The 16,362-nt window shown below is 48.9% G+C and overlaps 1 protein-coding gene across 1 annotated transcript in view; it reads right to left on the reverse strand.

Moving 5' to 3' along the window:
- CFAP91 (cilia and flagella associated protein 91) overlaps nt 1-16,362 on the reverse strand; it is a 170,898-nt gene that overhangs the window by 59,705 nt on the left and 94,831 nt on the right. Inside the window, exon 5 of the mRNA XM_063956861.1 lies at nt 5,937-5,993. Within this exon, the coding sequence (XP_063812931.1) occupies nt 5,937-5,993 (57 nt within the window). The remainder of the gene's footprint in view (nt 1-5,936; nt 5,994-16,362) is intronic.

The raw sequence follows: 16,362 nt of genomic DNA on the forward strand, positions 1-16,362 counted from the left end.
TTGCTCCTGACCAAGTAGCTGCTCGGCAAAGTTGTAAAGCCGAGACCCCTCGGGCAGCCGCCCAAGATGAGCCCACCTTCCTTGTGGAGTGGGCATTTACAGATTTTTGGCTGTGGCAGGCCTGCCACCGAATGTGCAAGCTGAATTGTACTACAAATCCAACGAGCAATAGTCTGCTTAGAAGCAGGAGCACCCAGCTTGTTGGGTGCATACAGGATAAACAGCGAGTCAGTTTTCCTGACTCCAGCCGTCCTGGAAACATATATTTTCAGGGCCCTGACAACGTCTAGCAACTTGGAGTCCTCCAAGTCCCTAGTAGCCGCAGGCACCACAATAGGTTGGTTCAGGTGAAACGCTGAAACCACCTTAGGGAGAAACTGAGGACGAGTCCTCAATTCCGCCCTGTCCGAATGGAAAATCAGATAAGGGCTTTTACAGGATAAAGCCGCCAATTCTGACACGCGCCTGGCCCAGGCCAGGGCCAACAGCATGACCACTTTCCATGTGAGATATTTTAACTCCACAGATTTAAGTGGTTCAAACCAATGTGACTTTTGGAACCCAAAAACTACATTGAGATCCCAAAGTGCCACTGAAGGCACAAAAGGAGGCTATATATGCAGTACCCCTTTTACAAACGTCTGAACTTCAGGGACTGAAGCTAGTTCTTTTTGGAAGAAAATTGACAGGGCCGAAATTTGAACCTTAATGGACCCCAATTTCAGGCCCATAGACACTCCTATTTGCAGGAAATGTAGGAATCGACCCAGTTGAATTTCCTCCGTCGGGCCTTACTGGCCTCGCACCACGCAACATATTTTCGCCAAATGCGGTGATAATGTTTTGCGGTTACATCCTTCCTGGCTTTGATCAGGATAGGGATGACTTCATCCGGAATGCCTTTTTTCCTTCAGGATCCGGCGTTCAACCGCCATGCCGTCAAACGCAGCCGCGGTAAGTCTTGGAACAGACAGGGTCCTTGCTGGAGCAGGTCCCTTCTTAGAGGTAGAGGCCACGGATCCTCCGTGAGCATCTCTTGAAGTTCCGGTTACCAAGTCCTTCTTGGCCAATCCGGAGCCACGAATATAGTGCTTACTCCTCTCCATCTTATCAATCTCAGTACCTTGGGTATGAGAGGCAGAGGAGGGAACACATACACTGACTGGTACACCCACGGTGTTACCAGAGCGTCTACAGCTATTGCCTGAGGGTCCCTTGACTTGGCGCAATACCTGTCGAGTTTTTCCCAACGGTTTATAATCATGTGGAAGACTTCTGGGTGAAGTCCCCACTCTCCCGGGTGGAGGTCGTGCTGAGGAAGTCTGCTTCCCAGTTGTCCACTCCCGGAATGAATACTGCTGACAGTGCTATCACATGATTTTCCGCCCAGCGAAGAATCCTTGCAGCTTCTGCCATTGCCCTCCTGCTTCTTGTGCCACCCTGTCTGTTTGCGTGGGTGACTGCCGTGATGTTGTCCGACTGGATCAACACCGGCTGACTTTGAAGCAGAGGTCTTGCTAAGCTTAGAGCATTGTAAATGGCCCTTAGCTTCAGGATATTTATGTGAAGTGATGTCTCCAGACTTGACCATAAGCCCTGGATATTCCTTCCCTGTGTGACTGTTCCCCAGCCTCGCAGGCTGGCATCCGTGGTCACCAGGACCCAGTCCTGAATGCCGAATCTGCGGCCCTCTAGAAGATGAGCACTCTGCAACCACCACAGGAGGGACACCCTTGTCCTTGGTGACAGGGTTATCCACTGATGCATCTGAAGATGCGACCCGGACCATTTGTCCAGCAGGTCCCACTGGAAATTTCTTGCGTGGAATCTGCCGAATGGGATTGCTTCGTAGGAAGCCACCATTTTACCCAGAACCCTTGTGCATTGATGCACTGAGACTTGGCTCGGTTTTAGGAGGTTCCTGACTAGCTCGGATAACTCCCTGGCTTTTTCCTCCGGGAGAAAAACGTTTGTCTGGACTGTGTCCAGGATCATCCCTAGGAACAGAAGACAAGTCGTCGGAACCAGCTGCGATTTTGGAATATTGAGAATCCAATCGTGCTGCCGCAACACTACCTGAGATAGTGCTACACCGACCTCCAACTGTTCCCTGGATCTTACCCTTATCAGGGAATCGTCCAAGTAAAGGATAACTAAAATTCCCTTCCTTCGAAGGAATATCATAATTTCGGCCATTACCTTGGTAAAGACCCGGGGTGCCGTGGACCATCCATACGGCAGCGTCTGAACTGATAGTGACAGTTCTGTACCATAAACCTGAGGTACCCTTGATGAGAAGGGTAAATTTTGACATGAAGGTAAGCATCCTTGATGTCCCGAGACATCATGTAGTCCCCTTCTTCCAGGTTCGCAATCACTGCTCTGAGTGACTCAATCTTGAATTTGAACCTCTGTATGTAAGTGTTCAAAGATTTTAGATTTAGAATCGGTCTCACCGAGCCGTCCGGCTTCGGTACCACAACAGTGTGGAATAATACCCCGTTCCCTGTTGCAGGAGGGGTACCTTGTTATCACCTGCTGGGAATACAGCTTGTGAATGGCTTCCAAAACAGTCTCCCTGTCAGAAGGAGACATCGGTAAAGCCGACTTTAGGAAACGGCGAGGGGGAGACGTCTCGAATTCTAATTAGTACCCCTGAGATATCACCTGAAGGATCCAGGGGTCTACTTGCGAGTGAGCCCACTGCGCGCTGAAATTCACTGAGACAGGCCCCCCACCGTGCCTGATTCTGCTTGTAAAGCCCCAGCGTCATACTGAGGGCTTGGCAGAGGCGGGAGAGGGTTTCTGTTCCTGGGAACTGGCTGATTTCTGCAGCCTTTTTCCTCTCCCTCTGTCACGGGGCAGAAATGAGGAACCTTTTGCCCGCTTGTCCACGAAAAGACTGCGCCTGATAATACGGCGTCTTCTCATGTTGAGAGGCGACCTGGGGTACAAACGTGGATTTCCCAGCTGTTGCCGTGGCCACCAGGTCTGAAAGACCGACCCCAAATAACTCCTCCCTTTAATAAGGCAATACTTCCAAATGCCGTTTGGAATACGCATCACCTGACCACTGACGTGTCCATAACCCTCTACTGGTAGAAATGGACAACGCACTTAGACTTGATGCCAGTCGGCAAATATTCCGCTGTGCATCACGCATATATAGAAATGCATCTTTTAAATGCTCTATAGGCAAAAATATACTGTTCCTATCTAGGGTATCAATATTTTCAGTCAGGGAATCCGACCACGCCAACCCAGCACTGCACATCCAGGCTGAGGCGATTGCTGGTCGCAGTATAACACCAGTATGTGTGTAAATACATTTTAGGATACCCTCCTGCTTTCTATCAGCAGGATCCTTAAGGGCGGCCATCTCAGGAGAGGGTAGAGCCCTTACAAGCGTGTGAGCGCTTTATCCACCCTAGGGGGTGTTTCCCAACGCACCCTAACCTCTGGCGGGAAAGGATATAATGCCAATAACATTTTAGAAATTATCAGTTGTTATCGGGGGAAAACCACGCATCATCACACACCTCATTTAATTTCTCAGATTCAGGAAAACTACAGGTAGTTTTTCCTCACCGAACATAATACCCCTTTTTGGTGGTACTCGTATTATCAGAAATGTGTAAAACATTTTTCATTGCCTCAATCATGTAACGTGTGGCCCTACTGGAAGTCACATTTGTCTCTTCACCGTCGACACTGGAGTCAGTATCCGTGTCGGCGTCTATATCTGCCATCTGAGGTAACGGGCGCTTTAGAGCCCCTGACGGCCTATGAGACGTCTGGACAGGCACAAGCTGAGTAGCCGGCTGTCTCATGTCAACCACTGTCTTTTATACAGAGCTGACACTGTCATGTAATTCCTTCCAACAGTTCATCCACTCAGGTGTCGACCCCCTAGGGGGTGACATCACTATTACAGGCAATGCTCCGTCTCCACATCATTTTTCTCCTCATACATGTCGACACAAACGTACCGACATACAGCACACACACAGGGAATGCTCTGATAGAGGACAGGACCCCACTAGCCCTTTGGGGAGACAGAGGGAGAGTTTGCCAGCACACACCAGAGCGCTATATATATACAGGGATAACCTTATATAAGTGTTTTTCCCCTTATAGCTGCTGTATCTTTTAATACTGCGCGTAATTAGTGCCCCCCCTCTCTTTTTTAACCCTTTCTGTAATGTAGTGACTGCAGGGGAGAGACAGGGAGCTTCCCTCCAACGGAGCTGTGAGGGAAAATGGCGCCAGTGTGCTGAGGAGATAGGCTCCGCCCCCTTATCGGCGGCCTTATCTCCCGTTTTTCTATGTATTCTGGCAGGGGTTAAATGCATCCATATAGCCCAGGAGCTATATGTGATGCATTTTTTGCCATCCAAGGTGTTTTTTTATTGCGTCTCAGGGCGCCCCCCCCCAGCGCCCTGCACCCTCAGTGACCGGAGTGTGAAGTGTGCTGAGAGCAATGGCGCACAGCTGCAGTGCTGTGCGCTACCTTGTTGAAGACAGGACGTCTTCTGCCGCCGATTTTCCGGACCTCTTCTGCCTTCTGGCTCTGTAAGGGGGCCGGCGGCGCGGCTCTGGGACCCATCCAGGCTGGGCCTGTGATCGTCCCTCTGGAGCTAATGTCCAGTAGCCTAAGAAGCCCAATCCACTCTGCACGCAGGTGAGTTCGCTTCTTCTCCCCGTAGTCCCTCGATGCAGTGAGCCTGTTGCCAGCAGGTCTCACTGAAAATAAAAAAACCTAAACTAAAACTTTCACTAAGAAGCTCAGGAGAGCCCCTAGTGTGCACCCTTCTCGTTCGGGCACAAAGATCTAACTGAGGCTTGGAGGAGGGTCATAGGGGGAGGAGCCAGTGCACACCAGATAGTCCTAAAGCTTTCTTTAGATGTGCCCAGTCTCCTGCGGAGCCGCTATTCCCCATGGTCCTTACGGAGTCCCCAGCATCCACTTAGGACGTTAGAGAAACACTAAACTTTTAGTAATACCCCACATCCCCCTGACACAAAACCCACCCCTCTACTTGCCATTTTGTTGCCGTCTGTGGCTGGAAGCCGGCACTGTACAGTGGCCACTCCCTAAACAAGATGGCGGTGCTGCAAGATACTCTAGACCCTAATTCCTGCAGCCTGGCAGTCCAGCTTCCCACACCTGCTCTGTAGTGAAGTGGGTGGAGGGTGTAAGTTATCATACGGGTCATGATGTGGGCACTTGGCCCTAAATCTGAACCAAAGGATGCAGGAATAATTTGACCTCTCAGTGCACCAGTGACATCATTACACCCTCACAAACTGACACCCACCCAGGTCACCAGCACAAGGACAGTGTGGTAATGTACCTTATTCACTACAATATGCCTATATAGCAGGTAGACTCTTCCTTCTCATGTAATAACAAGAGTAGCCAGACACTGGGTATGAAGAACGGCCTATCAGCTTCAGAGGTGAACCTGCAATCAGCCAATCAGCTAGTGCTGACATCCTCATCAGGGTGTACACCAGCCCCAATGCTACGGATAGGTGTATATGTGTGCGGGTCTGCTTTCTGTACCCTACAGTCACAAAAGGGTGTACACCCAATTCAGTATCAGCCCTTGTCTGCGCACTGTAACAGTCTGGGAGGTCTGCTCTGTGCACGTCACCCACCTACTGATAACTTACCTCCGGGTCCTCTACATGTCACATCAATGTCCCACCTGCTGCTCCTTTATGGGCCTCATACAGAGGTGGGCGCAATGCCAGACGCAGCACAGTGATGCACTCTCACCGTGAGAGGACGGTAATCACAGACTCGGTGAGGACGCACTGTACACGCCTGCAGGTCGGAGAGTGTTACTCCTGCAGCTCAGTGTCTCCTAGAATGAGAGCTCCTAAGGTAGTCACATACACAACAAGCAATGGCTGGCACACATGATACGCACCTGGAGATAGCCAGAAGAACGTTGGGTGGAACTGGCTGAGAGAACGGGATCAGAGGCCTGAAACACAGGAGAAATCTGTATCAGATCCATCCAAGGACTAAGTGCAGCACAGAAAAACTCCATAATCAAATCCACGTGGTTACTGTACAGTATCGGCAGACTTACAGTTATATACCGTACAGAGGGAGTCACTGCTCCGTATAATATACCGTACAGAGGGAGTCACTGCTCCATATAATATACCGTACAGAGGGAGTCACTGCTCCGTATAATATACCGTACAGAGGGAGTCACTGCTCCGTATAATATACAGTACAGAGGGAGTCACTGCTCCGTATAATATACCGTACAGAGGGAGTCACTGCTCCGTATAATATACCGTACAGAGGGAGTCACTGCTCCATATAATATACCGTACAGAGGTAGTCACTGCTCTGTATAATATACCGTACAGGGGGAGTCACTGCTCCGTATAATATACCGTACAGAGGGAGTCACTGCTCCGTATAATATACCGTACAGAGGGAGTCACTGCTCCGTATAATATACCGTACAGAGGGAGTCACTGCTCCGTATATATACCGTACAGAGGGAGTCACTGCTCTGTATAATATACCGTACAAAGGGAGTCACTGCTCCGTATAATATACCCTAAAGAGGGAGTCACTGCTCCATATAATATACCAGACAGAGGGAGTCACTGCTCCATATAATATACCGTACAGTGGGAGTCATTGCTCCGTATAATATACAAGACAGAGGGAGTCACTGCTCCGTATAATATACCATACAGAGGGAGTCACTGCTCCGTATAATATACCAGACAGAGGGAGTCACTGCTCCGTATAATATACCAGACAGAGGGAGTCACTGCTCCGTATAATATACCGTACAGAGGGAGTCACTGCTCCATATAATATACCAGACAGAGGGAGTCACTGCTCCGTATAATATACCAGACAGAGGGAGTCACTGCTCCATATAATATACCAGACAGAGGGAGTCACTGCTCCATATAATATACCCTACAGAGGGAGTCACTGCTCCGTATAATATACCAGACAGAGGGAGTCACTGCTCCGTATAATATACCAGAGGGAGTCACTGCTCCGTATAATATACCAGACAGAGGGAGTCACTGCTCCGTATAATATACCGTACAGAGGGAGTCACTGCTCCATATAATATACCGCACAGAAGGAGTCACTGCTCCGTATAATATACCATACAGAAGGAGTCACTGCTCCGTATATATACCGTACAGAGGGAGTCACTGTTCCATATAATATACCGGACAGAGGGAGTCACTGCTCCATATTATATACCATACAGAAGGAGTCACTGCTCCGTATATATACCGTACAGAGGGAGTCACTGTTCCATATAATATACCGGACAGAGGGAGTCACTGCTCCGTATAATATACCGTACAGAGGGAGTCACTGCTCCATATAATAAGATTTTACTCACCGGTAAATCTATTTCTCGTAGTCCGTAGTGGATGCTGGGACTCCGTAAGGACCATGGGGAATAGCGGCTCCGCAGGAGACTGGGCACAACTAAAGAAAGCTTTAGGACTACCTGGTGTGCACTGGCTCCTCCCTCTATGACCCTCCTCCAGACCTCAGTTAGGATACTGTGCCCGGAAGAGCTGACACAATAAGGAAGGATTTTGAATCCCGGGTAAGACTCATACCAGCCACACCAATCACACCGTATAACTCGTGATACTATACCCAGTTAACAGTATGAACAATAACTGAGCCTCTCAACAGATGGCTCAACAATAACCCTTTAGTTAAACAATAACTATATACAAGTATTGCAGACAATCCGCACTTGGGACGGGCGCCCAGCATCCACTACGGACTACGAGAAATAGATTTACCGGTGAGTAAAATCTTATTTTCTCTGACGTCCTAAGTGGATGCTGGGACTCCGTAAGGACCATGGGGATTATACCAAAGCTCCCAAACGGGCGGGAGAGTGCGGATGACTCTGCAGCACCGAATGGGCAAACTCTAGGTCCTCCTGAGCCAGGGTGTCAAACTTGTAGAATTTAGCAAATGTGTTTGACCCCGACCAAGTAGCTGCTCGGCAAAGTTGTAGAGCCGAGACCCCTCGGGCAGCCGCCCAAGAAGAGCCCACCTTCCTCGTGGAATGGGCTTTCACTGATTTAGGATGCGGCAGTCCAGCCGCAGAATGTGCAAGCTGAATCGTACTACAGATCCAGCGAGCAATAGTCTGCTTTGAAGCAGGAGCACCCAGCTTGTTGGGTGCATACAGGATAAACAACGAGTCAGTTTTCCTGACACTAGCTGTCCTGGAAACATAAATTCTCAGGGCCCTGACTACGTCCAACAACTTGGAAGCCTCCAAGTCTTTAGTAGCCGCAGGCATCACGATAGGTTGGTTCAAATGAAAGGCTGATACCACCTTAGGGAGAAACTGGGGACGAGTCCTCAATTCTGCCCTATCCATATGGAAAATCAGATAAGGGCTTTTACATGACAAAGCCGCCAATTCTGACACACGCCTGGCCGAAGCCAAGGCCAACAGCATGACCACTTTCCACGTGAGATATTTTAATTCCACGGTTTTAAGTGGCTCAAACCAATGTGACTTTAGGAAATCCAACACCACGTTGAGATCCCAAGGTGCCACTGGAGGCACAAAAGGGGGCTGAATATGCAGCACTCCCTTAACAAAAGTCTGAACTTCAGGTAGTGAAGCCAGTTCTCTCTGGAAGAAAATCGATAGAGCCGAAATCTGGACCTTAATGGAACCCAATTTTAGGCCCATAGTCACCCCTGACTGTAGGAAGTGCAGAAAACGGCCCAGCTGAAATTCCTCCGTTGGGGCCTTCCTGGCCTCACACCACGCAACATATTTTCGCCAAATGCGGTGATAATGGTTTGCGGTCACTTCTTTCCTAGCTTTAATCAGCGTAGGAATGACTTCCTCCGGAATGCCCTTTTCCTTCAGGATCCGGTGTTCAACCGCCATGCCGTCAAACGCAGCCGCGGTAAGTCTTGGAACAGACAGGGCCCCTGCTGCAGCAGGTCCTGTCTGAGCGGCAGAGGCCATGGGTCCTCTGAGATCATTTCTTGAAGTTCCGGGTACAGGCCAATCAGGAACAATGAGTATAGTTCTTACTCCTCTTCTCCTTATTATCCTCAGTACCTTGGGTATGAGAGGAAGAGGAGGGAACACATAAACCGACCGGTACACCCACGGTGTCACTAGAGCGTCCACAGCTATTGCCTGAGGGTCTCTTGACCTGGCGCAATATCTTTCTAGCTTTTTGTTTAGGCGGGACGCCATCATGTCCACCTGTGGCCTTTCCCAACGGTTTACAATCAGTTGGAAGACTTCTGGATGAAGTCCCCACTCTCCCGGGTGGAGGTCGTGCCTGCTGAGGAAGTCTGCTTCCCAGTTGTCCACTCCCGGAATGAACACTGCTGACAGTGCTAACACGTGATTTTCCGCCCATCGGAGAATCCTTGTGGCTTCTGCCATCGCCGTCCTGCTTCTTGTGCCGCCCTGTCGGTTTACATGGGCGACTGCCGTGATGTTGTCTGACTGGATCAGTACCGGCAGGTTTTGAAGCAGGGGTTTTGCCTGACTCAGGGCATTGTAAATGGCCCTCAGTTCCAGAATATTTATGTGTAGGGAAGTCTCCTGACTTGACCATAGTCCTTGGAAGTTTCTTCCCTGTGTGACTGCCCCCCAGCCTCGAAGGCTTGCATCCGTGGTCACCAGGACCCAGTCCTGTATGCCGAATCTGCGGCCCTCTTGAAGATGAGCACTTTGCAGCCACCACAGCAGAGACACCCTGGTCCTTGGAGACAGGGTTATCAGCCGATGCATCTGAAGATGCGATCCGGACCACTTGTCCAACAGGTCCCACTGAAAAGTCCTTGCATGGAACCTGCCGAATGGAATTGCTTCGTAGGAAGCTACCATTTTTCCCAGGACTCGCGTGCAGTGATGCACCGACACCTGTTTTGGTTTCAGGAGGCCTCTGACTAGAGATGACAGCTCCTTGGCTTTCTCTTCCGGGAGAAACACTTTTTTCTGTTCTGTGTCCAGAACCATCCCCAGGAACAGTAGACGTGTCGTAGGGACCAGCTGTGACTTTGGAATATTTAGAATCCAACCGTGCTGTTGTAGCACCTCCCGAGATAGTGCTACCCCGACCAACAACTGGTCCCTGGACCTCGCCTTTATCAGGAGATCGTCCAAGTACGGGATAATTAAAACTCCCTTTTTTCGAAGGAGTATCATAATTTCGGCCATTACCTTGGTAAATACCCTCGGTGCCGTGGACAGACCAAACGGCAACGTCTGGAATTGGTAATGACAATCCTGTACCACAAATCTGAGGTACTCCTGGTGATGATGGTAAATGGGGACATGTAGGTAAGCATCCTTGATGTCCAGTGATACCATGTAATCCCCCTCGTCCAGGCTTGAAATAACCGCCCTGAGCGATTCCATCTTGAACTTGAATTTTTTTATATATGTGTTCAAGGATTTCAAATTTAAAATGGGTCTCACCGAACCGTCCGGTTTCGGTACCACAAACATTGTGGAATAGTAACCCCGTCCTTGTTGAAGGAGGGGCACCTTGACTATCACCTGCTGGGAGTACAGCTTGTGAATTGCCTCTAGCACTGCCTCCCTGCCTGAGGGAGTTGTTGGCAAGGCAGATTTGAGGAAACGGCGGGGGGGAGACGTCTCGAATTCCAGCTTGTACCCCTGAGATACTACTTGAAGGATCCAGGGATCCACCCGTGAGCGAGCCCACTGATTGCTGAAGTTTTTGAGACGGGCCCCCACCGTACCTGGCTCCGCCTGTGGAGCCCCAGCGTCATGCGGTGGACCTGGAGGAAGCGGGGGAGGACTTTTGCTCCTGGGAACTGGCTGTATGCTGCAGCTTTTTCCCTCTACCTCTGCCTCTGGGCAGAAAGGACGCGCCTTTAACCCGCCTGCCTTTATGGGGCCGAAAGGACTGTACCTGATAATACGGTGCTTTCTTTGGCTGTGAGGGAACATGGGGTAAAAATGCTGACTTCCCAGCTGTTGCTGTGGAAACGAGGTCCGAGAGACCATCCCCGAACAACTCCTCACCCTTATAAGGCAAAACTTCCATGTGCCTTTTAGAATCTGCATCACCCGTCCACTGCCGAGTCCATAATCCTCTCCTGGCAGAAATGGACATTGCACTTATTTTAGATGCCAGCCGGCAAATATCCCTCTGTGCATCTCTCATGTATAAGACTGCGTCTTTTATATGCTCTATGGATAGCAATATAGTGTCCCTGTCTAGAGTATCAATATTTTCCGACAGGGAATCTGACTACGCAGCTGCAGCACTGCACATCCATGCTGAAGCAATAGCTGGTCTCAGTATAATACCTGCGTGTGTATATACAGACTTCAGGATAGCCTCCTGCTTCCTATCAGCAGGCTCCTTTAGGGCGGCCGTGTCCGGAGACGGTAGTGCCACCTTTTTTGACAGATGTGTGAGCGCTTTATCCACCCTAGGGGATGTTTCCCAACGTGACCTATCTTCTGGCGGGAAAGGGTACGCCATTAGTAACCTTTTAGAAATTACCAGTTTCTTATCGGGGGAAGCCCACGCTTCTTCACACACCTCATTTAATTCCTCAGATGGGGAAAAACCACTGGTAGTTTTTTCTCCCCAAACATAATACCCTTTTTTGTGGTTCCCGGGGTAATATCAGAAATGTGCAACACATTTTTCATTGCCTCAATCATGTAACGTGTGGCCCTATTGGAATGTACATTTGTCTCATCGTCGTCGACACTGGATTCAGTATCCGTGTCGACATCTGTGTCTGCCATCTGAGGTAGCGGGCGTTTAAGAGCCCCTGATGGCTTTTGAGACAGCTGGGCAGGCACAAGCTGAGAAGCCGGCTGTCCCACATCTGATATGTCGTCAAACCTTTTATGTAAGGAGCTGACACTTTCACGTAATTCCTTCCACAAGTCCATCCACTCAGGTGTCGGCCCCGCAGGGGGTGACATCACATTTATCGGCACTTGCTCCGCCTCCACATAAGCCTCCTCATCAAACATGTCGACACAGCCGTACCGACACACCGCACACACACAGGGAATGCTCTGACTGAGGACAGGACCCCACAAAGCCCTTTGGGGAGACAGAGAGAGAGTATGCCAGCACACACCAACAGCGCTATATAACACAGGGATTAACACTATAACTGAGTGATTTTTCCCAATAGCTGCTTGTATACACAATATTGCGCCTAAATTTAGTGCCCCCCCTCTCTTTTTTACCCTATGTAGTCTGGAAACTGCAGGGGAGAGCCTGGGAGCGATCCTTCCAGCGGAGCTGTGAGGGAAAATGGCGCCAGTGTGCTGAGGGAGATATCCCCGCCCCTTTTTCGGCGGACTTCTCCCGCTTTTTTCTATGTATATCTGGCAGGGGTATTTTACACATATATAGTCTCTATGACTATATTATGTGTTTTTTTGCCAGCCAAGGTACTAAATATTGCAGCCCAGGGCGCCCCCCCACCCCCCCACACCCATCAGTGACCGGAGTGTGAGGTGTGCATGGGAAGCAATGGCGCACAGCTGCAGTGCTGTGCGCTACCTTGTTTGAAGACCGAAGTCTTCTGCCGCCGATTTCCAGGACTCTTCTTGCTTCTGGCTCTGTAAGGGGGACGGCGGCGCGGCTCCGGGAACGGAAGATCGAGGTCGGGCCCTGTGTTCGATCCCTCTGGAGCTAATGGTGTCCAGTAGCCTTAGAAGCCCAAGCTAGCTGCAAGCAGGTAGGTTCGCTTCTCTCCCCTTAGTCCCTCGTAGCAGTGAGTCTGTTGCCAGCAGATCTCACTGAAAATAAAAAACCTAAAATAAACTTTCTTTTTCTAGGAGCTCAGGAGAGCCCCTAGTGTGCATCCAGCTCAGCCGGGCACAAAATTCTAACTGAGGTCTGGAGGAGGGTCATAGAGGGAGCAGCCAGTGCACACCAGGTAGTCCTAAAGCTTTCTTTAATTGTGCCCAGTCTCCTGCGGAGCCGCTATTCCCCATGGTCCTTACGGAGTCCCAGCATCCACTTAGGACGTCAGAGAAAATATATTGTACAGAGGGAGTCACTGCTCCGTATAATATACCCTAAAGAGGGAGTCACTGCTCCATATAATATACCAGACAGAGGGAGTCACTGCTCCATATAATATACCGTACAGAGGGAGTCACTGCTCCGTATAATATACCCTAAAAAAGGAGTCACTGCTCCGTATAATATACCAGACAGAGGGAGTCACTGCTCCATATAATATACCGTATAGAGGGAGTCATTGCTTCGTATAATATACCAGACAGAGGGAGTCACTGCTCCGTATAATATACCATACAGAGGGAGTCACTGCTCCGTATAATATACCAGACAGAGGGAGTCACTGCTCCGTATAATATACCGTACAGAGGGAGTCACTGCTCCGTATAATATACCGTACAGAGGGAGTCACTGCTCCGTATAATATACTGTACAGAGGGAGTCACTGTTCCGTATAATATACCAGACAGAGGGAGTCACTGCTCCATATAATATACCCTACAGAGGGAGTCACTGCTCCGTATAATATACCAGACAGAGGGAGTCACTGCTCCGTATAATATACCAGAGGGAGTCACTGCTCTGTATAATATACCAGACAGAGGGAGTCACTGCTCCGTATAATATACCGTACATAGGAAGTCACTGCTCCATATAATATCCAGCACAGAAGGAGTCACTGCTCCGTATAATATACAGTACAGAGGAAGTCACTGCTCCGTATTATATACCATACAGAAGGAGTCACTGCTCCGTATATATACCGTACAGAGGGAGTCACTGTTCCATATAATATACCGGACAGAGGGAGTCACTGCTCCGTATAATATACCGTACAGAGGGAGTCACTGCTCCATATAATATATTGTACAGAGGGAGTCACTGCTCCGTATAATATACCCTAAAGAGGGAGTCACTGCTCCGTATAATATACCAGACAGAGGGAGTCACTGCTCCATATAATATACCGTACAGAGGGAGTCACTGCTCCTTATAATATACCCTAAAGAGGGAGTCACTGCTCCACATAATATACCGTACAGAGGGAGTCACTGCTCCGTATAATATACCGTACAGAGGGAGTCACTGCTCTGTATAATATACCAGACCCAGGGAGTCACTGCTCCGTATAATATACCGTACAGGGGGAGTCACTGCTCTGTGTAATATACTGTACAGAGGGAGTCACTGCTCCGTATAATATACCAGAGGGAGTCACTGCTCCGTATAATATACCGTACTGAGGAAGTCACTGCTCCGTATAATATACCGTACAGAGGGAATTACTGCTCCATATAATATACTGTACAGAGGGAGTCACTGCTCCGCATAATATACTGTACAGAGAGAACTCCTGCTCTGTACAATATACTGGACAGTGGGAGTCACTGCTCCATATAATATACCAGACAGAGGGTGTCTCTGCTCCGTATAATATACCGGAAAGAGGGAGTCAATGCTCGCTATAATATACCGGACAGAGGAAGTCACTGCTCCCTATATATACCGTACACAGAGAGTCACTGCTCCATATAATACACCGTACAGAAGGAGTCACTGCTCCGTATAATATACAGTACAGAGGAAGTCACTGCTCCATATTATATACCATACAGAAGGAGTCACTGCTCCGTATATATACCGTACAGAGGAAGTGACTGCTCCGTATATATACCGTACAGAGGGAGTCACTGTTCCATATAATATTCCGGACAGAGGGAGTCACTGCTCCGTATAATATACCGTACAGAGGGAGTCACTGCTCCATATAATATATTGTACAGAGGTAGTCACTGCTCCATATTATATATACCCTAAAGAGGGAGTCACTGCTCCGTATAATATACCAGACAGAGGGAGTCACTGCTCCATATAATATACCGTACAGAGGGAGTCACTGCTCCGTATAATATACCGTACAGAGGGAGTCACTGCTCTGTATAATATACCGTACAGAGGGAGTCACTGCTCTACATAATATACCGTACAGAGGGAGTCACTGCTCCGTATAATATATCGTACAGAGGAAGTCACTGCTCCGTATAATATACCGGGCAGAGGGAATTACTACTCCGTATAATATACCGTACAGAGAGAACTCCTGCTCTGTACAATATACTGGACAGAGGGAGTCACTGCTCCATATAATATACCAGACAGAGGGAGTCACTGCTCCGTATAATATACCGGGCAGAGGGAGTCACTGCTCCGTATAATATACTGGACAGAGGGAGTCACTGCTCCGTATAATATACCGTACAGGGAGAACTCCTGCTCTGTATAATAAACTGAACAGCGGGAGTCACTGCTCCGTATAATATACCGGACAGAGGGTGTCTCTGCTCCGTATAATATACCGGAAAGAGGGAGTCACTGCTCGCTATAATATACAGGACAGAGGAAGTCACTGCTCCGTATAATATACAGTACAGAGGAAGTCACTGCTCCGTATTATATACCGTACAGGAGTCACTGCTCCGTATATATACTGTGCAGAGGAAGTCACTGCTCCGTATATATATCGTACAGAGGGAATCACTGTTCTATATAATATACCGGACAGAGGGAGTCACTGCTCCGTATAATATACCAGACAGAGGGAGCCACTGCTCTGTATAATATACCGTACAAAGAGAGTCACTGCTCCGTATATATACCGTACAGAGGGAGTCACTGCTCCATATAATAAACCATACAGAAGGAGTCACTGCTCCGTATAATATACTGTACAGAGGGAGTCACTGCTCTGTATAATATACCGGACAGAGGGAGTCACTGCTCCCTATACTATACCGTACAGAGGAAGTCACTGCTCCGTATATATACAGTACAGAGGGAGTCAATGCTCCATATAATATACCGGACAGAGGGAGTCACTGCTCTGTATATATACCGTTCAGAGGGAGTTAGTGCTCCATGTAATATACCGTACAGAGGGAGTCACTGCTCTGTATAATATACCGTACAGAGGTAGTCACTGCTCCGTATAATATACCATACAGTGGGAGGCACTGCTCTGTATAACTTACCCTACAGAGGGAGTCACTGCTCTGTATAATATACTGTACAGAGGGAGTCACTGCTCCGTATAATATACTGTACTGAGGGAGTCACTCCTCCGTATAATATACCAGACAGAGGGAGTCACTGCTTCGTATAATATACCGTACAGTGGGGGTCACTGCTCCGTATACTATACCGAACAGAGGGAGTTACTGCTCCATATAATATGCCGTACAGAGGGAACTCCTGCTCCATATAATATACCGTACAGAAGGAGTCACTGCTCCATATAATATACTGTACAGAAGGAGT

This window comes from Pseudophryne corroboree, chromosome 2 (genome assembly GCF_028390025.1).
Source record: "Pseudophryne corroboree isolate aPseCor3 chromosome 2, aPseCor3.hap2, whole genome shotgun sequence".
NCBI lineage: Eukaryota > Metazoa > Chordata > Amphibia > Anura > Myobatrachidae > Pseudophryne > Pseudophryne corroboree.